Source organism: Phalacrocorax carbo, chromosome 1 (genome assembly GCF_963921805.1).
Source record: "Phalacrocorax carbo chromosome 1, bPhaCar2.1, whole genome shotgun sequence".
Taxonomy (NCBI): domain Eukaryota; kingdom Metazoa; phylum Chordata; class Aves; order Suliformes; family Phalacrocoracidae; genus Phalacrocorax; species Phalacrocorax carbo.
Window position 1 is genome coordinate 85,261,631 of NC_087513.1, and position 24,545 is coordinate 85,286,175.

Sequence of the window (24,545 nt, forward strand, 5' to 3'; positions counted from 1 at the left end):
ATTTGTGTTACATCCATCTTCCCAATTCATCTTCATTTTCTTCAGTTATACTTAAGTGATTTATTTTTCTCTTTCCTCATAAATAATGAACCAAAGTTTTTGCTTCTTCTTGAGGTCCCTTTAGTTTCCTTATGTTTTAGTGATGCCCTGAGTGCCTTTGGTTCATCTGTGTTTGGTACTTCATGTATTTTTATAATACATAATGTATTATATATAATATAATAGTATTTTCTTTATTTATTATGTATAATATCTTATACATGAACATATTACTACACTTATAACATATATAATATATTTATATCTATAACAATATAGTTTATTAATTTTTAAATATATAAATATAGATAAACATTATATAATATTGTATTGTATTATATATCTATACATTATTAATAAAATGCTATTTATTTAAAATAAAATTTAATTTAAATTAACTTAATTTAATATACATTTAATTTAAAACAATATTTATATTTATATTCTTTACATTTTAAAATAAAAATTAATTTATATAAAAGACTATATTAAATACATACAAATTATTTTTAGCATGCAAAATATATGTATATATTGTATTTTATAAATAAAATTTAAGTTTATTATTTTCATAAAAATATAATAAATATAACAATAATATATTAATTTATATATTCTATGTTGTATAAATAGATATTTATTATGTATATATAATTATATATATTAATACACAGAACCAAACCTGTATTTGCTTCTTATCAGAGGCAGTGTGAGAGAGAACTATTCCATCCTATCTAGTAATTTCCTCCCCTCTTTAGTAAAGCAAATCAGATTGTACTACATTGCCTTTTCTCATACTCCCCAGGCTGCTTTTTTTTTTGTTCTATGCTGAACTTGCTCAAATCTCCCATTGCTAGGTTTCAGATAATTGCAGTGAGGCTGCCCCTTTTAATTACAACTTTTCTCTTCCCTATTTCAGCCAAGTTATTGAGCCATTTCTCTATATTGCCTGAGACATCTTTTCTCTCTTCTTAGCTACGCTTCACTCTCACTGAAGACATTGAAGTGTTTTCAATGTTCTGTGCAAAGAGCACTTAAAGAAACAAAACATACTGGCTTTTTCATGTAACCTACATATTACCATGACATTTCTCTGGTGGGCTGAGAATTGGGCAGGTGGAGCCAGAAATACCTTTTTTCGCAAAATTATTGTGCCGGATTAACTTAATGTAGTGCTGGATTAGGCTACATGCTGCTCTGTGACTGTGAGATAAGCCTTTATGTCAGATTCTTAATGGTGGTGGTGAAGTTCTGTTTGGGTTTGTTTGGATTTTTTCCCACTTAAAATAAATTTGGACTTGTGTGCTTTTCTTGGCTGTAACAAAGGGTCCCTATTTGAACTTAAATATCACAACGTTTGCGTCCTCGCCTATGACATATTAATGGGAAAAATACTGTCCAGCTTCAGTAGTGTTATACAGTCATAGGCTTAAAGGGAAAAATGCCTGCATCTGAAATGCAGTTAAAAGTGTGTCAGCAGTGTAGATTTGTATTGTCATAAATGGCAAAAACTGTCCTGTCATGGCTACTGCCCTGCAAAGTCCTAAAAAGTCGAAGTGTAATTATAAGAGACACAATTTGGAAAGCACACAGCAGAAATGGGATGGAGACCTTCCCAGGGACATTGTCAAAGATGCAGAGGGTTGGGACTTAAGTAAGCAGTATACAGCCTATATTGTGGGACAGATTAGCATTGACCTGGGAATCCCACTCTCACTGATGCCATGGATTTCTCAAAATCTATGTGTACTGTCAGTGCACAAAACAACCGGGACTGAAGTCTTGAGGAGTGGGAGGTATGAATATATGGTAAATACTGAGTCTTCTACTCTTTTTCACCTGTATCTCAGAAGCAGTAAATGATGCAGTGGGTGTATAAAAACTGCCAATTCTGTATTATTGTGACCTGATTTCTGTTTTCACCTTCTGTTTTTTTCTTAACCAGTATTTCTGTGTGAAGCCCTCTGTGCTTTGATTTGGGAAGATATTAAAACACTCCAAGAAATCCCTGACTAGTTCAAGGGAGTGGTGTGTGTTTTTTGAAGATGGTGGTATCTACAGAGAGTCTTAATGGATTCTAATGCTGGCATCAGTGCAAGAGTGGTGGGAATGGGTTGGCTCTGGATGGTCTGGTCCTTTCATCTAGTCACCTCGCTAGAAGGTAAGAACAGATTTTATATAATGCAACAACTTAACAAAGTTTTCTCTAGAGAAAAAGAAAAGTGTGCTCTCCAGTATGCTTATCCTAGTCTGGATGAGCACTGAGCACATCTTTCTGTTTGATGGTTGATCACTATCTCATGAGTTGTAAAATTATATAGTATTGTTTCTAATGGGACAGGCAAACCCTCTTATGAAGGACCATTAATGAATATTTCTACTAGCTATCTCAGAAGTGACAGTCTCAAAGAATATTTTTTTTTTTTGCCCTGGGAATAAGCTCCTTGTTTATGCTTTGCAGGTATTTGATTCTTGTGTTTCTGTTCTTGCACTGTGTTTGTTTTGTGAAACACTCTCTCATGTTTATGCTGTTCTACAAGGCAGCATCCAGTGAGCTGAAATCAGGAATTTTAGTCTCTGCCATCTGAACAGCTTGCCTCATATAATAAACATGGAGAAAATTAACAAGAAGAGGCAGTGTCTGTTGAGCTAGCAGAGTAGAGGAGGGAGAGAGCAGTGAAGACAGATAGAGGAAAGGTGGGAAGAGGAAAAGAGGTCAAGAAAGTGGAAGAAAGAACAGCTAATAGGAGGAAGAGTGATGAGAGCAGGAGATGAGAGCTATGGGAACGAGTTAGAGAAGGGCAGAGGTATTGTAAACAATAATCTTGTTTGTTCCAAGAAATATCTTTGTAGCTACATTTGGTCAATGAACTGTACTGCTTTATGCTGAATGTTCACCTCTTGCATATGTGAAAGCCTCTGATAAAGAAGAGGAGGGAGAGGGGGAATCAAAGGGAGATAAGGAAGGAAAGACCTAGAGTGAAGGAAAGGAGAATAGTGCAAGATGTAAGAAAAAGAGGGTGCAGATTTGGAAGAAAAAAATATTGGTTTTTTTCTTATTAATAATGAAGAGGAAAGCTTGTTAAAGCATCCCTTCTCTTAATAGGAGGGGAATGGATTGGGAGGGCATTCAGAGGGGAAATAATTAATTTAAGGTTATAATACAAATTCTTAAATCTCTGCAACTCTGTTAATTGCTGATTTAAAAATTATATTATTCCTTAGTGTAACTGGTAGAGGAACTGAGACAGAAAAGGGAGAGAAAATGTCCATCCTCTGCAAATAGGAAGTAATGCAGTGATGCCTGTAGGAGCTGATGTTTTTGGAATTCAGTGATCACTCCTGTAAGTTTGTAGAGATAAAAGAATTTGCAAAACACTGCAAGATATGGGTTCACAGATCATGTGGTTGAATTGCCTGGATTAAAACAGAACAGTAAAATTCTGCCAGTGGAGGTGAAGTAGTAAAGGTGCCCTTGAGCTCAATTTCAACTCTCAATTCAGAGTCGGGGGGGTCAGCACCTTGCATTGTGACTATACTACACTAGGATTGCACTCCAAAGCTAATTTGCATCTCATAGGTAAGTATTTTTTGTTGTGGTCAAAAGGCAAAGAATTATGCATTAGGGGAAGGAAGGTCAGATGGTAACTATGTAGAAAGATTTGCTTTACTACAGTTATCCATAAGGAAGAAAAAAGGCCCATGGCCATTTTGTTGACTCATTATTATATATAGTAGAAACTTGAATGTCAGGTTTCAGATTTAAGTTGAAAAATACAGGGAGTATCTAGTTTGGTCTTTAGTTTTTGTTATGTTTCTTAGAAGTTTTAGATGGTGTCTAAAATCTGTCTTACCTCTAACCGAAGAGGATTGACTGAGTGGGAAAATCAATCAAGATAGTTTTTCTTCGAAGTATTTCCCAGGCATTTGAGTTAGATTTAAACAGTCTGAAAGTAAATAAATTTTTGTCTCAAACTAAGCTTTGTTTGAAATTTTCTAACGGGGGAAAACCAATATTGATAAAACCTTAATGTAAATGGTTAAGAAAAGAAGGAGAAGCTGTAGAGAGGGCAAGAAAAGTCGTCAAAGTATTCAAACCATCTTTCTATGCATTATGAAGAGAGGAAACACTTTTCATGCAGAATGCTTTTCAGATATAAGGAAGGCAGTATCTTTTTACAGGACCTAATGGGCCTTTAAACCCCTTCATGATTCAGAAGTAAATAAGTTCTTGTAAACAACTAAAAGTGTTTTTGTGGTTATTATTGTTTTTAATGCATAAAAAGGAATCATTAGCTACATACATACAGATCTAGTTTTTGGACGCACTGGTTTCACTAGGAATGAGCATGTCTGTCCAAAATGTTCCAGACATGATTTTTAGACAGGAAAAAAACCTTTATGGGAAGCATGCGGGAAAACTCCTTTGGAAACAGAAGACATTTGTAAACTTATTATTTCAGCTTTATAATAAGAAACAAGATTGCACAAAAATTTTCATCAAGATTGGATTTCCCAATGTTTATGGCTCTGCAAGTGTTTTTGAGGTTTTAGTTTGAGGAACATTATTTTTGAGCTTCATACTGAGTGAAAATAATATATTTTTTTTCCTTTTTCTCAGTAATACATAAGAAATACACAGAAATTTTATTCTATGAGTATCTATGTATGTAATTACTGCCTACAATTTATCATTTAACATTTTTATAGGTTAATCCTTCTGATTGTAAAAGTTAGTGAAGCGTATAATTTAAGAATGTCTGACGGGCTACAGTCAAAATAGCTGAGAGCAAGTGATAACTTGCTAATGAAACAGCTCTTACTAGGGCACAGAGTTGAATTTTCTGTAGAATTTTGGGTTTGGTTTGACTGAGTTATAAATGTTTACAGCCGTAAACACAAGCAGAGTTTATTTTGCAGAACTCATTAAATATGTTCCAAATGTGTTCTGCATGTGAGTGACTGCATTTATTTGACAATAAATTCTCCAGCCTGCAGAATCACTGGACAGCCTTTCTAAATATCTTCCAGAAGTTCAAGATAATTCTTCTTCTTTGGTAGGAACTATCTGCATTAAAAGTGTTGTCTAGACAAAAGGGAATATGCAAGAAAAAGGTTATGAGGTCAGGCATAATTATTGCATTTTTCCCCCTATCTTTTTTATTAACTGGTTGTCATCTTGGGTTATTGAAAATAATGTATTGATTGCTCAAATTGGCTTGACTTTGAAGTGGAGGAAAACTATACTTTCCTCAAAGGTAATCTTCAGAGTAAAAATACCATTGCCTTTTGTTTTATTATATACAAAGAAAGGTTTAAATGATGTTATTTGACTTCAGGACAAAAAAAAAAGTAAATTTAACTTTTTACTTCAGTTGCTTGTGATTCACATGAATTATTAAAATCCTAGCAAAGATTTTCTACTATGTTCTTCCCAGATCTTTACTGACATTTCCCTGTATGCCAAAATCTTTGCCGCATGCTTAGAAAGCCCAAGGCAGACGAATCTCCTCTTGTAGACATTCAGAAGGTTAATGGGACTGGGCGATGTGCAGCTTGTTTGTAAGGGGAGGGCTGTTTGGGTTACCCCATTGGTCACTCTCAGCAGCTCCACTTGATTTGTTTTCTCCCATAGTAGATTACTCTGTAGTCCTTGTGCTAGGACATCCCCATTCCCAGGTATGTACCATAGCCCTGTGTTGAAACTGTTCACAAGGAGCAGGCTATCTCTTGCTGTTTGGAGGCCAGTAGGACAGTATAGGCTATTCATGCTGCAGTTAATACTGTCCATATTCAAAGCTAGTTAAAGCTTCAAAGAAAAGTGACAGCAGTCTTGTATTATGTGGTATCTAGGACTTTCAGTATATGCTTCAGTGAAACTGTGGAAGACTCAAGCTGACTTTTTAATGGTTATGAAACAAAAAATAAGCAGGAAAACATAGGTAAATTTTAAAAATCACACTGCACTGACGTCAAAAGTAGCCAGTTTGATGGCAGAGGCAGATGGATAAATTCTAGACTCAATAGCGGGTGTTTGCAGAATGAATCTCTTAAGCTGTGGAAGAATACTTATTATGTTGTATTACTAGGAAAGTTGTAGATAATTTATTTTGATTGCATTTGCAAACTTGAAACAAGGAATTTAATGTAATTTAAAAATTTTATTTCCTGATGTCTGCATTTCCTGACATCAGCAGAGGAATTAGTGCAACATGCTAATCCTGGCAGTTTCCCTAGAGCTTTAACAAAAGAATAGGGGAAGTAAAGAGAAAAATACACAGTCATTCATAAAGCATAAAAGTTGTGCTACCTTGCAAATAGCTGTGTATTTCCATATCCTAGACCATTTGGCTGTACCAGATGGTACATAACTCCTGACTGGGGTGTGATAATTTTTCCATGTGGATGACAACTTTGATGTTCTGATGGTGCCAGCATCTTCTCTGACATAGCAAGTAGTTAAAAAATATACTTCATGGAACTCATTAAATACATATCCCATTAGCTCCAAACAGCTTTTCTTATTAATTGCGTATGAATACAGAAGTAATACATGAACATTCATTGCAGGAATGATTTCACATTACAGATTTATCCAAGAAAAAGTGTAATTAATTTGTCTCATATAGATTGATTTTGTATATATTCTCTTACATAATGTGGCATATTTCATAACTCTATAGCTTGTTTTGTCTTAGCTGAACATAAAAAAGACATTGTTAAAAAAATAACAGCAATCTTTGTATTGAGTAGTCAGGAATAATTGGGATTTTTGGGCTGTTTTTTGTTTGTTTCTTTACATGTTTCATCAACTCATTCTTGAAAAAGAAAATACTTGTTACAGTTGCATATGTCACTAGTCATAGATACATTATTTACTTCACCACAATAGCTGTTTAGTTTTGGAAGAAGGTCTAGTATATTTAAGGCTTCCCAAAGGTTTCACTGTATTCTGTCTCCAAGTGATAGCCCACTTTATATAAATGTATTTGTTCAGTTGGATGATCAAAAGCTCGTCTCCCCACACTTAGATGAGCACAGAGGAACAATGGAAGGCAGGGCAACCCTGGACCCAGCTTCTCCCAGGGCTATCACAGGAGTGTGATCAGCCCATTGAGCAAGAATGGAACATATTAAGATAGTGGAAGTGATCTCTGGAATGCCTTGCAGATTGATGGGGGTTACTGCCAACAGGGGATTGGGACTTATTATGGTATGTAGGGAAGATCATGTGGGGCTTCTGCAAAACTTACTTTGGGTTGTTTAGGTGCAGAATGGGAGAGATCAAGGTTGTTTTGGGGAGGATCAAGTGTGAGAAAATAGAGAGATAAGGGGACAGTAAACAGGCTGCTGGTGATAACACCTGTCAGGCCTTGACCTCATCACCACAGTCTATCCTAGCTTCTTATTCAATTCAATTTTTCATTAGTTAGCTGAGTGAGGGTGCTTTATTTTGCATGTATATGGATGTTTAAATGCCAGTAACTGGAGTTGGACCACAGATCATAGGGGCCCATCTGTCAGTGCTGCCAGCAACTGGAGCGTCTGGAGTGGTTGAAAATTAAGTGCCAGGAACTCAAGCTGGACTACAGGTCGTACGATCTGTGGATCTGTGATGCCAGATGGAGTGAGCAAGCTTATATGAGTGAGTCTGTGATCTTTAGTAAATACCAAGGCAGACTGGCTGGCTAGTATAGTAAGTGGGTTGAGAAGCCATGGAGAGACCAGAGAGCCTGCGGGACGGAGAAGACACCTGTTCATATGTATGTGTCTCTGTAAGTGAGCCAGCTGGGGGAGCTATCTGTTGAGGGGATCAGGAGGTCCAGGCCAGCTATTGGGGAGGTCATAAGTTCTGGGGTTTTTTTGAGTCCTGTCTGCATACTGTGTATTGCTGTGCAACTGGAGACAAGATAATCCAGTGGCCAGCTCCTGGGTAGGATGAGCGTCTAAGGACAGTTACTAGAGGAATCCACAGTGTGCATGCCTGCGCATGTGTTTATAGGTGTAAGTGAGGTTCTGTGGAGTGGTGCAGCACTACAGCAATGGGCTGTGGGCCTTGGGGGCTCACATATCTGGCTGCCAACAACCTAGGAGAACAACAATCCAGGGCCAGCTACTGGGTAGACTGCATTTCTAAGGCCAGTTAGTAGAGGATCCACAATGTGCCTCTGTGTATGTGTGAAGGGATGTATCAGTGGGTGAGGGTGTCTAAATACTAGGAACAGGGGTGGGGCTGCAAGCTTCAGGTACTTATGTGTGCAGGTGCCAGTAAATAGGGAGACCACAGATCCAGAGGTCACCTACTGGAGACTGAATGTTTAAGGGCAGTTATTGCAGGGATCCATATTGTATATAAATGCATATATATTTCCCACTAACAGATGTTCATCCTGACCAGCCAGAAAGGGGAACGGGATGAGGCCCGTTGGTGGTGCTGTTTCTGTTTGCATGACTGGTGAGTGTTTCTGTCTGCGTTGATCTTCGTGGCTGGCCGTGTGTATGTGCAGTGCCTACATGTGTTTGTGTGTGTGCCTATTGGGAATACCTGCTCAACCTGGCTATTGGTTGGATGTGGGGGACATGGAGCTGCAGCAGCCTTGCTTATATGAGGTTACTGGATTTGACAACCCCTAACAGTATTTTTGCGCAAGCCCAGAGAATGCTTTCTTTTTCCACTCTCTTAGAGAGCATTCGCAGTCTTCCTACTTGTTCATGTTCAAGGCATGATAATACAAGACAGAATAAGCCCGGTAACATTTCAGTTCTTTTCAAGAAGTCTGTTAAGCCAGAGGGCTTTGCTGCTTGGGGTGTTCAGCTACATAGCAAAGCAAATTTTCTGAATGTTACCTTTTACCCTAGTGCCCTTTGCCTTATCTACCAATGTACAGGTACATTTGGATATATTCCGAATTCAACTGGATAAGGCCTTGAGCAACCTACTGTAATTTAGCCTGGCCTTGAGAGGGATGTTTATCAAGAAGACCTCTATACTTCCCTTCCAGCTTGTTTCATTCTGTGATTCTACGATATGGTCATTCTTAGCACCAGCTTCTAATCCCACAGGTAAAGGGATTCTTTTGCTGTCTTCTCAGGATCAACTTTCTTCTCAGTGGCTATAGTTTGCCTAGACTTGCGTTGTGTAACTCCCTCTTGCACCACTCCACTGTTAAGACACCAAGGACAAGTGTTCTTTGATCCAGAAAGCTGTTAGGCCATCTCTGCCTTCATGAAGGTTGTCTAAGGGTCAAACATCCTTGGGTGAATTGTCATCTTCTTGCATAAGGGGAATGTTTTGCCTGTAACACAAGCTCTAAAGTGTTTTGCTTCAAAGTGTAGGCTAACCAAAATCTGAAAATTATTAGCATGCCTATTCCGAACAGCCTCCTCTGTAATAGCAACTTCCAACCTCTGCCCAACTGATCCTGATGTTGACGTAATATAGTGCAGCCCAAGAGATTGGTTTGTGGTGTGAGTATAGACTGGTACTAGAATAAGTCTCTGGATTGTTTTTTTACCATTTCTGGCCTGTAAGAACAGAGGACCCTGAAATGAGAGTGTAGTTAATTCTGAATTTTGTTTTACAAAGACCGTAAAGAATCCATTTGACTCTGCTATGAAAGATGATGGGTTTTTTTAGTTTAGGGAAGAAAAATACAGGATAATGTTTCATCAACTATTTTTCTCTTCTTTGAACTAAAATGACAGTCTTAAGAAATTGGAATCTTGTTCTTCAAAAATGTAAGATTAAAGCAGGAGTCAAAGAGGGAGGTATTGTCATAATTTCATGTGTTTAAAAGCCTCCAGATTGTTCAGATACCTTGATTATTCCTCATTTTTAATCCAGAGTGGAATATTGTTCTGTTGATACTCTGGGGTCACCTCAATAAGTGTTGTCTCTAGCAGCATCATGGACCATTGGGGCCTGGGTCTGATCTGATGTTGCAAGACCCTTGATTTTGACACACATGCAGCTAGTGTGACTGGGGATCTGATTCAAGGCGTACAGCCAGTAGGTGAGGGAGAAAAAGAAGAAAAACAGTGAGGGACCTCTGACCATAGGTCACCAAATGAGATTTGTGTACACAACATTTTCATGTGCTTTTCATATTTTTCTAATGCTACTTGTGAGAGGGACAGTTCTGTCTGCATCAGTCTGCCTGTATCTGTCTACCTGTGAAATATCGATGTGCTTGGTAAAGACTACCTTGCTCACTGGTGAGAAACTGGAGAATGTATTTCCTGATAATCATTTTTATCTGGCTTTCCATGCCATTAACTTTTCTCTATTTTATTTTCTCCTAGAGTTTCCACGGGGTAGTTGCATTATACTTCGGTAAATGGAAGACTCAGACCAGAATAGAAAAAGTTCTTTCTGTTTTTGAAAAATGATCTTGTATATTATTCCAGCATGTCAAAGCCATGTTTGGGAACCCAATGGCAAAGTACTGACACAACAGAGTGCAGCCCCTGTGCCAGACTGTGCAATTCAGACAGTAAAGTGCACAGGGGAATGCCAAGTCCCTCTGCTGCCAGGACAGCCTAGGGGAAGACTATTCCTCAAGGAGGCTTTGGCCTTTCACAGGTGTTTTGCTGCTCACAGGAGCCATCTGAGCTGTGTTATCCTTGAGTACCGAGCTGCTCAGCATTTCCTGAGGTCTTTTAGGTAATTTTAGTGGGGTTGTGCTTTAGCTGTAACCAGTAGCTCTTGCCAGTTCTGGCAAGCCAGCCCAGGTAGTTTTGCACTGCTTTTGAAACAAGGAACTGCATTGGCTCCTCAGGAAGACCTGAGAAATATATGATCTCCTTTAGGAATATTGGGAACATCAGTTTGGGGACATCAGTGAAGCCTGAGGTCTGGATGATCTTGCTCACTTGGTCATGTCTGCTTTAGGATGCCTAGTCTTTCCTTTCTGCTGATTAATGTGGAGTGAATCCCTGGGAGCACTGATAGGGATAGTGAAATCAGCAATCCATAATTTGGACATAGAAACTATTGAGGATCTCTCCTGTGTAAAATATGGTACAACCTTATCATTAAACCTTTGCAAGGGGAATAATAAATCCTGTTTGTAAACAAGCTGGATGTTGCTGTTGGGTTTGGTTTTTTGTTTGTTTTGTTTTGTTTTTTTTTAAACAAAGCAACAAGATAGAAAAATGAAAATTTGCTTATTTTAAGCAAACAGAAGAGATTGACTTTCCAGAACTTAAGAAAAAGCAATTAGTTTGTACAGTATGTATGTTTACAGATGTAAATACCTATTTGACAGAGTCTTTTTCTTCCCCTATGTCCTCAGTGTAAATGCACACAGAAGAGCACACATGCTTGCATAGTGGTAACTTCCAGGGGGGTCTCAGACCTTGACATTGACTCCTGGAGAATACTATGTGTATGGCTTGCACCATCACGATCTCTTCTGTATTTCTTTGTACCTGAGCAGAGAATAACATCTCCAAGAGCAGTCAAGTCTTCTACCCGTCTCCAGTCATATATTCAGCAACAATGGAAATGCAGGCTAGTTGTGGGCATACGCTAGGCCTGTGAAGTTCTGCATGTACCCTACTCCTGAGCAGTATAATGCAAAAGACTATTTAATACTGATTTTCTGATAAAACTGGGAGTCATACACAGGCTTGCAGCCTAATGCCCACCTCCAGAACAAAGTGAATCCATTACAGGATCAACTGGGTCATCATCCTAAACTCCCTCAGAAATTTGGTTCCAGAGCTGGAAACAAAAATGTCTTGGCCTTGTGTCCACATTTACACCTGCAAATAAAATGGGCAACTGTGGTCCTGAGGAGACTGGCATACATTCATATAACTCATCTCTCTGTCCTTCCCTTTCCTTTCGAAAAAGAGGGTGGCTTCATCTGTACCGCTCATTATTGTCACTCTGCTCCATGCTGTCATTGTGCTTATAATTTGCCTGGCAAATTTTTTGTCTGACCAGAATATTGCCAAGCAACCTGCTAACCATGAGTTAGCATGATTATGTGCCCAGTTCCTCTGCCCCTGTCTTGGCCCTGCTTAATTTATTAGTACGTACATAGCCTGTCATATTTAATCTCAAAACATGAATGTATATTCTGGGTGTGTGGAAGCCCTCTACAAGACATGGTTTTGGTTTTTTTTTTTCCCAGAGACAAACTTGTAAGGGAGAGATAAGATTTAGCCTGACTTGGAAAAGCACAAAATGCCATTTTTTTTTTTAATTTAATCTTTTAAAATAAAACAGAAATACTTCTGGATACAACTGGAGAGACCTCAGAGATTGGCTGGATCACCCACCCTTCTGATGGGGTAAGAATTTCCCTTGTCCTCTTCTTGACTGCACCTCTGCTGGGAAGGTATGCATGCAGCTGATGAAAAAGGGGAAACTGGAACCAATGAGATTTGTTTTATGAATTTGTACATATGAATAATTTGAACCTGTCACAGGATACTGGGGAGAAGAGATCAGCACCTTCCTCTCCACTTCCCCTCTTCAGGAAGCTGTAGAGAGCAATGAGGTCATCCCTCAGCCTCCTTTTCTCCAAACTAGACAGACCCAGGCTCCTTGGCCACTCCTCATGGGACATGCCTTCCAGCCCTTTCATCAGCATTGTTGCCCTCCTCTGGAGGCATTCCAGTACCTTAACACCCTTCTTAAATTGTGGGGCCCAGAACTGTACACAGTACTCAAGGGGAGGCCCCACCAATGCTCTATATAGTGGGATAATCACCTCTTTTGACCGGCTGGTTATGCTGTGTTTGATGCACCCCAGGATGCGGTTTGCCCTCTTGGCTGCTAGGGTACACTGCTAAGTCACATTAAGCTTACTGTCAACCAGCATCCCCAGATGCCTTTCTGCAGGGCTGCTCTCCAGCCACTCCTCTCCCAGTTTATACTTGTGTCCTGCATTCCTCTGTCCCAGATGCAGAATCCAGCATTTGCTTTTGTTAAATTTAAGTAGCTGATGATCTCCCCATGCTCCAGTCTATCTAGAGCCTTCTGGAAGGCCTCTTGTCCCTCAAGAGAGTCAATGGCACCTCCCGGTTTGGTATCAATAGCAAACTTGCTAATGGCGTATTCAACACCTTCATCTAGATCATTGATAAATGTATCAAACAGAACTGGCCCTAGAATTGAACCCTGAGGAGCACTGCTGATGATCATTTGCCAGCCAGATGTAGCCCCATTCACTACAGCCCTTTGAGCCCTGCCCTTTCTTCACCCAGCACAGCATGTACCTGCTCATCCCACAGTTAGACAACTTGTCCAGAAAGATACTGTGAGCAACAGTATTGAAAGCCTTACTAAAATCCAGAAATATTACATCTACTGCCTTCCCTTCACCCACTAGGTGGGTGACCTTATCATAGAAGGATATCAAATTACCTAGACAGAACTTTCCTTTTGTGAACCCATGTTGACTGTGCCTGATGATTGCATTGTCCTTTAAATGCCTTTCAATAGCACACCTAGTATTATTTTCCCCACAATTTTTCCAGGAACTGAGGTTACACTAACAGGTCTGTATTTTCCTGGGTCTTCCTTCCCTCATGCCCTTCTTGTAAATGGGAATAACATTGGCTAGCTTCCAGTGAGTAGGGACCTCCCCAGACTCCGAAGACCTTTGGTACATGATCAAGATGGATGCTGCCATAACATCCACTAGCTCCTTCAGTACTCTGGGATGAATCTCATCAGACCCCATGGTCTTTAGAACACGAAGAACAAATGGTCACTTACAATTTCAGTGTCCACAGATGGAAAGTCACTGTTCCTGCATTTCTGGTCCTCCAGCTCAGGAGATTGGGCAGCCCAAGGTCTATCAGTATCATTAAAGACTGAGGCAAAAAAAAAATATTGAATGCCTCCACTTTTTCTTCATCCTTATTAGTCAGATGGCCATCTTAAACAAGTATCTGCCAGTGTTTTCTTTAGAGCTCTTCGTGCTGTTAACATACTTTAAAAAGCCTTTCTTATCTGACACAACACTGGCCAGTTTCAACTCTAAGTGAGCTTTGGCCTTTCATGTCTTTTCCCTGCATATACGAACCACAGCCCTGTACTCTTCCTGCAAAGCCTGACCTTGCTTCCAGAGATCATACAATTTCTTTTTTCCTTTTGAGCTCCCCGAGGAGTTCCCTGTTCCGCAAAGATGGTCTTCTGCCCCACTTCATTGACTTCTAACATGCAGGAATTGCCTGCTCCTGTGCTTCTAAAAGGTAGTTCTTAAAAACTGACCAGCACTCATGGACTTCTAAGCCCTTAAAAGCATATTCCCAGGGGACACTTCTCAGTAGCTCCCTGAATAGCTTAATACACTTTTGAAGTCCAGGGTAGAAACTCTGCTGTCCTTTTTTCTCATTACACCAAAAACTTTAAATTCAACCATTTTGTGATCACTGTGGCCAAGACAGCCACCTACCATTACATCTTCCACAAGTCTTTCTCTATTTATAAATAGCAAGTCTAGGAGGGCATTTTTCCTAGTTGGCTTACTGAGTACTTGTGACAAGAATGTTTCTTCCCCGGACTTCAGGAATTTCCCAGACTTGCTCATCACAGCGGTATGGTATTCCCAGCTGATGTCTGGGAAGTTCAACTCTCCCATAAGGACAAGGGTTATCAGTCCAGAGATTTCTCCTAACTGCCTGTAACTCATCAGTGCTAACATCCTGGCTGAGTGATCGGTAGTAGACACCTACTAAAACATCTTTGTTTTTTATCTCCCTAATCCTCACACAGAGGATCTCAGCCACATCATCACTAACTGTAAGGGCTGTACAATCAAACCTCTCCCTTACATACAATGCAACGTCTCTACCTCCCCTGCCCTGCCTGTCCCTCCTGAACAGCCTGTAGCCCTCCTTCCTGGCACTCCAATTGTGGGTCTCATTCTACCAAGTCTCACTAATATCAATAATATCATAGCTCTGGGAACTGACCAACACTTCTAGTTCATCCTGTTTGTTTCTCATAATGTGTGCATTGTTGTACAAGCATTTCAGATGTGCTCTTGAGCCCTGCACGCTCCTATGAGCAGCATAAATGCTCCCACTAGGATTGCCACCCTCAGCTAATGCAATGTCAACCCTTGGCTTACCTTCAGCTCTCCTGTTGGTATCCCCTTCCCCCACTGTTTTTAGATTAAAGCCGTCTCAATCAGTCCCACCAGCTTATGAGCAAAGATGCATTTCCCCCATTCAGACAGGTAGATCCCATCAGGCCCTAGCATATATTGTGCCTCAAAAACTCCCATGGATATAAACCCAAATGTTTTGGCAGAGACATCAGTCCTGAAGCCAGGTGTTGTTACCCTGGGATTGCCTGTTTCTTCCAAAGTCTCTACACATTAGTGGGGGATTGAGGAAAACGCTACCTGTGCTCCTGAATTTTTTAATATTCTTCCCAGGGTCCTGAAATCTCTCTTCATTGACCTTAGAGTTTTTGTTGCAACATCATTAGTACCCACATGAAAGAGCAGGAGTGGATAATAGTCTGAAGGCTGTACTAAGCTCTTCCATCTTCTGGTGACATCCCTAAACTGGGCCCCAGGGAGGCAGCAAACCTCCCTGAAAAGAGGGTGCAGCCTGCACATGGGTGCTTTCATTTCACACTGGAGGGAGTCACCAATGACCATAACTTGCTGTTTTTTCTTCTTGGCACTGGTCTTAACACAGGTCTTCTTGTGAGGAGTTGGTCGATCTGACCTTGGCAAGAGTGCTTGCACATGTTCCTTCTCTCTCATTATGCACTTTGTCTGTTATACCCAGGGCCTCGTACGTAATCAGTAAAGCTAGTTGAGAGGGTAAGGAGGGGTTTCTCTTACATCTCCGTGCAGTAACCTGCTTACACACACACTCCTTCCCCCATGCCTCCCTTGTGTCGTTTTCCTGGCACAAAACAGATCCTGGACCTGCCCCCGTAGTGGCCATGCTGAGTTGGTTTGTGTGCACTGGGGGTGGCAGAGCACAGCTCCAGCCGTGATAAGGCAGAAGGGACTTCTGCTTTAATGTTTTCTCCAAAGAACACTGTCTTGTTTCTCTGTCTCATTTGTTTGTATTGTGAGTCTTGTCTCTGGAGGTGAGAGATGGGGAAATAGGCGAGAAGAAAGTGTGACTCTCAATGCCATGTGACAGGTCTGCATGAATTTTGTTTTCTGTCACAACAGTTCTGACTTGCAGGCTTTAACAGCTCTCTTTACAGTGTCATACTTTCTCTCGTAATAGACACGGCAAGGAGAAGGGGAGAGGAAGAAGAAGGCTTGTTGTCTATTTTTGGTGCAGTTGAACACTGAATCAATAATTTTTTACTATTTCTTCTTCTTTTTCTTTCCCATATATCCATTATAGTGGGATGAGGTAAGTGTCCTGGATGACAAGAAACGCCTGATCCGGACCTTTGAAGTCTGTAATGTGGCTGAACCAGGTCAGAATAACTGGTTGCGTACTCACTTCATAGAGCGACGTGGAGCCCACCGAGTCCATGTCCGCCTCCGTTTCTCAGTGAGAGACTGTGCCAGCATGCGCACTGTGGCTTCTTCTTGCAAGGAGACTTTCACACTCTACTACCACCAGTCGGAGGCTGACATAGCGTCTCAGGAACTGCCAGAGTGGCGTGAGGGCCCCTGGACCAAAGTGGATACTATTGCAGCTGATGAGAGCTTTTCCCAGGTGGACAGCACTGGGAAGGTGGTAAAGATGAATGTTAAAGTACGTAGCTTTGGGCCACTCACCAAGACTGGCTTCTACCTGGCCTTCCAGGACTCAGGAGCCTGCATGTCCCTGGTGGCAGTCCAAGTCTTTTTCTACAAGTGCCCAGCTGTGGTGAAAGGATTTGCCTCCTTCCCTGAAACTTTTGCTGGAGGGGAGAGGACCTCACTGGTGGAGTCACCAGGGATATGTGTACCAAATGCTGAAGAGATAAGCATGACTGGGTCTTCAGGTGTTCGGTTGCACTGCAATGGAGAAGGGGAGTGGATGGTGGCCATTGGACGATGCACCTGCAAGGCTGGCTACCAGTCTGTTGATGGTGAACGAGCCTGCCAAGGTGAGAGATGCTTTTTCCCCACCCCTTAGGTAGCCACTTCTTTGTTGGATCTCTGCATTAGTAGTATTTGGCATTTGCCAAAAGTTCACAGAGCTAGGTGATTAAATAATTTCTCACAGAGAATGCTTACACTTCTAGCACCTCAGACTGAGGTTGGAGTGACCCCTTCTTGGTGCTAAGAACATGGTTGGAAACTCCACTCAGGCCTTAGTTTGAGCTGCCACCAGAGACAGCCTGTTAGGCTATGTATACAAAATTAGCAGGAGTTGTAACTGGCCAGCTCTAACACAGTTCCACTTCTTTACCAACAGCCAACAGTGTTAGAAGAGAGACACACATGGAGCAAAGCTGATCCCAGAACTAATACACTCTACCATCCTAACTAGTTTGGGCCCTTTTGCTATTGCTGTTGGAACTAGTGATAAAAAAAAGAAAGGGGAAATGGCCGCAGCTTGGTCATGGGACAGGGAACATGCAGCAGGGATCTATGAACCTGGCTTGGTAAGAAAAATTTGTATACAAATTTTTGTATACAAAAAACAGGCTTAATGGTATTATAGTTACCTCTAATGTGCTCTCCGCCCTGGGGCCCATGGTATTTTCTGTGAAATGCTTGTAGAAGGAAGTAGAATAAATTATGCATCACCCAGTAATGGTATTGGGCCAAAATCTGGCCAAACCTGAACACCCAGTCTAATGTCATGACTGACTTCCTATCTCAAGCTTAAGACAGGCCATTAGACCAAACTGCTTGTGTTGGTTATATAATTTTGTGTATAATGTTCTTCTGGTGCTGCCTTGGTCTTAATATGCATGTACTCAAGGTCTCTCAGTGATGTAAAATGTTGCTGCACCACACTTAGTACTCTAAAAAAATTAAATGTAATGTGGAACCCAGTTTTGGTTGCACACATAATTTTAAAGTTGGATTGTAATTTACTCAAATAAGAGTTCGACTGGGACATTGAGAGCACAAATATTCTGGTTCACACCAAGTGCAAATACAATGGTTGTCAGTATGCTGCCTTAGATTCCTGTTTCATGAATTGATTGGGATCATGTAAAATAACTTTATTAAAACACAGTTCATTGTGCCGGGGACTTATAAAGCAATTGATATTGTTAAGTGCTTTTTATTTGTTTAAGCTTCGAGAGTGATTAAAATGTACACACCTTTTTATCCTGCACATCCTGAAAGAAATGTAACTACATTCATATAGTGAGAAGGAAACCTCAGACAGACATAGAGCAGCTCTATATCGCACTAGCTTTTTTGTCTGCATCAGTAGCATGACTAGTTCACAATCCAGGTAAAGTGCCAGCCAATAGTTTAGTATCAGGTAGTAGTCTTAAGTGCTCAGAAAATATGGAAATTAGACTTGGCAAATAGAAATAAGGATCTTTTAAAAATCTATCTTCCCTGTTTTGTAGTGCTCAATGAAAGCTGATACTCCCTTGCATCCCCATTACCACAGAAGCTGGAGATAGATAGATGAAAATGGTAAAAATTTTAAGGAATAACTGAAATAATTGCAGTCTATCCAACTACAAAATACTGTTCCCATCATTTACTTCCTGAGATTCCGTAAGCAGCTTAGAAAAGCCAGAGACAACCAAATAATGAACCTTAATGTTAGAAGGTATTTTTTCTCCTCGTGTTTCTCGTAAACTCCTCTGGCTTGATCTCCATTCCTGATCTCTTCTGCTAATAATATGTTGCTGTCCTGTCTGAATGGAGCCACGTTCAGTTAGCATAGTTTGTCCCCTTGCTTGGTGTTTCCTTGTGTGGAGTGCTTTCCAGGACTTCTCTGTGTTCTCCCTTCTTCCTAAGAAGAGAAGTACACTGTGATACAGAGTTGCTACAGTGTTCTGTGTGAAATACAGAACAAAAGCATAGCCCAAAGGCAGATTTCTACTGCTAATCCTGCAGAGAGCTCTTCTTAATATGACTGAAGAATGAACCAGGGATAGGAAGGAGAAGTAAGTTTCCTTCTTATGTTAGTAGAAGAGTGTGTGGGTATTACCTTCCCTCTCACCATATGGAAGCCTGTGGAGTCCTTCCTGGGCCAGCTGTTACCTCTTTATTTAGAATAAAGAATCTGACAAGAACCATTCTGAGCAGATAGAATGTCCATTTTTTTTCCCCTGCCCTCTACCATAAGTTAAGATACTTTCTTCCATTAGTTTCATAAGACTGCCTGCTTTTTCTTACTATATGGCCAATTCCTCCAGCTAAATAAGAGTGGAACAATCCTTTAGTAAGCCCTTTTGACTTCATCCAAGTAGACTTCTTCTCATGCTGAACACTCAGAAAGGAGAATGGCAGTTTACAGAGGAAAAAGGAAAGTTGTGACCTTAGCTGCTTTTCTTTCTGTAGATGTACACACACAGGGTGTCTTGCCTTGCAAGACTTCCTGCAACTCTAAGTGTTTTGCCACATAGAAGCCCAGCAATGGAAAATTCTGGGTGATTAGGCCATCCTAGGCTACTGGTTCCCAAAATTCTGGACTGACTGCCTGTTGTCCCATGTCTTCCCTCAGATCAACAGATTCGTTACTGAAAACAGTTGTTCCCGGATTCTATCCCCACAAACCATTTTAAAATATAATTTGTTTCATGGGATTCACTGCCCACTCCTTATCATCACCTTTTAGCTAAAAGTCCCATAGGATTTAAGTTGCCAGATGCTTTTGAAAAGAATACTTAGAATTCATGACTGAGATATTTTAAAAAAATATTTCAAAAATGGCAATGTGGAGAAAAAAGAGAAATGACTACTTGATAAAGTGCTAAGCTGACTTCCAAATGAAGAAGTAAGATGAGCTCTTAGCTTGAAAAATCACTCAAATAGAACGATTAATTTAATAAGGAGTTTATATTTTTTCTTTCAAGTCCAAATACAAATTAATTACAGATCAATTCTGCCAGTCAAGCTCCATGTCTATTTTTCTACTCAGTCCTGTAGCAGTATCCAATATGCTGTTCGTCCTACGTCACTGAAAATGTACCATTAGTGTATCATTATACCCCTACATCTGCAGTTACCCTCCAGCTACCCACCTGCTATTTCTGTAGCTCAGAACACTGACTTTTCTCCCTTTATCCAGCTTGGATGTCTGAGGGAGAAAAGATCATGGGACTACAGGAGAAAAACATAGATAGAACCATATTTAGAAAGCGATAGAGTGGGGGGATCTATTTCAGTCATGAGACTGGGGACAGGTCTTCACATCCTTGTTGAAGTCCCCTTGTTAGACGTGGACTGCTGATCCCCTTGTTGGGTATCGTAGTGTATTGAATTTAGGTGGCAAGGTTCTGGTAGTGGTGGGTGCTGACAGGGTGGCCTCTGTGGAGAGAGGGCAGGGGCTGTCCTGTGCCAGATATAGCTGTTTCCAGACAGCTCTGCAATGGACCCACCTCAAGACAGACCATTAGCCACATGTGTGGCACCTCTGTACAGACATATTTAAGAAGGGGCAGAAAACACCAACCAGAGAGAGGAGGAGGGAACAAAAAGAGTGAGAAACAGCAGAGGGAACACCAAGTACAGAGAAGGAGGAGGGGATGTACTCCAGGCACTGGAGCAGATATTCTCTGCAGCTTGTGGAGGATCCCACACTGGAGCAGGTGGATATTTCTTGAAGGAACTGTGGCTCATGGAGAGCCCACACTGGGGCAGAGGAAAAGTGTGAATGCGAAGGAGTGACAGAGAGAAACTGCACACCCCATATCCTCCTACCCTGTGATGCTTGGGTGGAATAGAAGAGTTTGGAGTGAAAATAGAGTTAAGTTGAGCTCGGGAGAGGTAGGAGGACAGGTGTTTTAATGTTTGGGTTTTGTTTTCTCATTAGCGATATCTATTTTACTCAGCAGTAAATAAATTAATTTTCCCCAAGCCAAGCCTGTTTTGCCTGTGATAGTAATTGGTAAATCATCTCCCTGTCTTTATACCCACAAGCATTCTCATTGTATTTTCTCCCTATGTCTTGCTGAGGAAGGGGAGTGAGAGAGTGTCTGGGTGGGTATTTGGCTGTTTGCCAAGGTTAATCCATCACTTTCTCCTCTCCTGGGATGTTTCTGAGAGTATTGAGGAAGCAAAAGGTCTGCCTGTCTTCTGTAGTAATTGTAATTGACTCTCTGTAGGATGCAAGATGTATGATGATGAAGTCAGACGGAGAAGAGGATTCCATAATATTTCCCATGTCCTGTGACCATATGTAGTTCCTTTTGCAGAAGGAATCACATCTGTACTACTGATAACAGCAGGAGCTAGTAACTGTGCATACAGCTGTTTGAGGGCTCACCTGGGAAGAATAATTGCATTATTTTTGTGTTACTAAATGATGCCTTTCCTCACCAGCCTGGATAAACTTTTTTCAGTGTGTGAGGCTAGGGAAATGTTAACACATAAGCTTCAGTAGTCTGCTAAAAATATGCGTACCCTATTCACAAAAAACCCCAAACCCACAATAAGCTCTTCTTAAATTTTAATCACTTAAAAGATGATTTAAAACCGTAGAACAATTTACATTGCAGAGACCTGTGGAACTCATCTGCTCCAATCCCATGCTCAAAGTAGGACCAAATTGGGTTAGGTCACTTGAGGCCAATTCTAGTCTGGTTTTCATTATTCCTAAAGGTGAAGATTCCACAGTGTCCTTGGGCAACTGTTTCAATGTTTGATGACACCCATGGTGAATTTTTTTTTCCTACATAAAAGGAGATTGTAATAAGATGTAATAAGAGATTATTATGACTTGTGCCTTTTGTCTCCTGTTCTACCACCTTGTGCCTACACCTCCTTTATATCCTCCCCTTAGGTGGCTGATGCCATCCATTAGGTTCCTCTCTACCCCAGCCTTCTCTTCTTTAAAATGAACAAACCCAGTGTCTTCGCCTCTCCTGAGTAAGAGCTTTAGCTTCAAGGTAAACTCACAGGTGATAATAATGTTTAGTGCCTTGTGCTAATTACCTGTTTATGGTTTTTTTTCTGCTTGTGTATTGTTCCTTTCATTAGCTTCTCCAGCCTTATTCTGCTAAATGCACATGCATTTTGGTGCTTTTCCAGTAGTTTGCTACTTTTCCTATATACAACTGTTGCTCTCTACTTATATTCCATTCTTCCGCTCCCCAAATCTTTCTTCTCTTGTTTTGCCTTTTTTTCTTCACCCAGCCCATTCTCTGGCAGTCCTCCCAAAATATAAGTAGCTAATAATTGCTTCAGCTCCACCTCTTTTTACCTAAAAATCACTTACTCATCTGATATCCTCTTAACAGTTCAGCGGGAAACAGTTCTTAGTCACTTAATTTATCTCAGCTGATTTGGTACTCTCCTTTTCTGTTTAAAAAAAACCCAAAGCCACACTCTTCTCTCCTTATGCTTCTTTCATTTTCCACTATCTCTTCCCCACCTAAACAGTTGTAGCAACTCTGAAACTCTAGATCAATTTAGGGCTCTATTGGTTCAGCATGCCTTGCTTCTAACTCTGGCTGATTGCACCCTGTACAGAACAAAATACAAGATACACAGTAACAGTCACTGTAGAATAGCCTGCCCCAGTGGGAAATCACTTCCTGTCACCATAAGCTAGTCATAGGCTTATTTCTAGGGAAAAAAAAGGGTGGTTTATCTAAAAGTTGCTTAGATTTTTCATTTCTAGTGTGTCTTCTGCATGCTAATTATGCCATCTTTCTTGCATTATAAGAAAGTAATATCTAAATTGTATTTCTACAATTTTATCAATTATTAAATAATTTCCATCAGTTACAGCCTTCTGTAACTGCCAGACTCCTTCCCTCTTTCCAACTGATTCAGTTGAGGGCTTATTCTAACAGTGCCTCCCATTATCTAGTTAAAGCAAGTGGCATGGCCCATACCAGTTATCTTTTTTAAACTCCATGCTGATTCTGCTTTGCTCAGAGTCATTCTCATTTGAGGCCCTCTGTAGCTCTGCACATCCAGTTTTCCTTAGGCCTGAAATTCAGCTATGTCCATTCATCCCTCCCAGTTCAACTCCAGTGCCAGCTTTGACACTGTTCATTTTCAATACTTTCACATCTAGTATTCATTCTTGCTGCCTCACAGTACACCTTGGAGCAGAACTCCCATATAAGAAACAGATCACTTGTCTCAATCAAGAAGAGAGCAATTCTGTGCCCTTCTAAATGTCTTCCTGTGTCCCAGCTCAGTTCCAAGTCTTATCTAGGTACAAAAAGACAGTGTCACCTGTATCACATTCCCTAAAAACACTGCTGGAGGTACAAAAAGTTCTGCTGAAGTTTCTGACTGCCCTTCTTGGTCTTTCTCTCCTTGCTGTATTTCATTTTGCTCTTGGAGTATTTTCTCTCTGCCCTTATTGTCTAAGTGAGCTTTTCAGTGCCTCTTCCTTAACCTCTTTGGTTCTTGGTCTGTCCCCTCACCATTTTAATTTTCTTCATTCCCCTCCCCCACACACTGCATGATTCCTGCACTTTGCTGGTTTTGATACTACTTGTTCTTAGAAGTCTGTCAGAAGCTGCTTCTCTGACCTTCCAGGTGGTACTTGTTTCCAGCGAGGAGTCAGGCAAATACAGGGAACACAGGGGTGAGTATTGTAGGATAGAGCTGAGGAAAATTCGGTCAATGTCTCTGAGATGAGCTGTGCCCAGCTGACCTATTATGGCATTCTGACACTGTGCCAAGATATGAAAAATGACTGAGACAAGCTGAGAGAAAAGTGCTTGTGCACTCTGAACTCTGCCATCTCCTCAACTTGATGGGAAGTGGCAGATTGCTCTGCCCCCTGAGATGCTAGCTCTGCAACTCTCTGTCCTTGCATTGGATATTGTGAAGAAATGACAGCTAAATCTGTGTTTTCTTGGAAAGTACTGGTGCCTGGGGGATGATCAAGTCATACTATCTCCAGTGACAAGGCCTGTGGCTTAACTGCTGTTGGTGTTTTGTGTGAAGTTGTTCTCCAGGCACACAGTGGAGGTGTTTCAGGAGAAGCTGCTGTTGTTCAGGCTTTCTCTGTGATGGCCCTGAAATGGTAATGTTCACTAAAGCAAAACATGTTTGTCCTGGTGATGGTGGGCATGCTTCTGCTTGGGCATTTGTTATGACTGTCTCCAGTGAGCACAGTAGTCATCTGCAGAGATTGTACGACCACAGCAAGTGGACATGATGCCATGATCTGCATTAAGAAGTGTAACATACATGAAAACTGAAAAATCTCATGGTGTGAAAAAAGGAATCCTTCAAAAACAAATGAGAGGTGGATTCTGTCTGTGTGTGGAAAGACAGTCCTAGGCTCAGTGTAACTGTTGGAATAAAAGGAAGTGGCTTTTCCCTATTTAGATTGCCTGGCGATTTTTCTTCTCTTTCCTCCCAGCTTGACCTTTGATATACTATTTATAGAGTGACTGGACTGAGGCAATGCCAGGAAAAGCTCCATGTCATGGGAAAAATTATTTTTGCCGTCTGTGGGCC

General features: G+C 40.8%; 1 protein-coding gene across 7 annotated transcripts in view; it reads left to right on the top strand.

Moving 5' to 3' along the window:
- Window positions 1–24,545, top strand: part of LOC104051584 (ephrin type-B receptor 5) — a 75,435-nt gene that overhangs the window by 16,412 nt on the left and 34,478 nt on the right. For 6 of the 7 annotated variants that reach the window (XM_064463672.1, XM_064463664.1, XM_064463691.1 and 3 more), the window contains 3 exons: window positions 1,985–2,200; window positions 12,275–12,339; window positions 16,381–17,077. In XM_064463672.1, the coding sequence (XP_064319742.1) occupies window positions 2,110–2,200; window positions 12,275–12,339; window positions 16,381–17,077 (853 nt within the window). In that variant the 5' untranslated portion in view covers window positions 1,985–2,109. Of the gene's footprint in view, window positions 1–1,984; window positions 2,201–8,420; window positions 8,495–12,274; window positions 12,340–16,380; window positions 17,078–24,545 lie in introns of all 7 variants that reach the window. The other variant, XM_064463698.1, reaches the window with a different exon arrangement.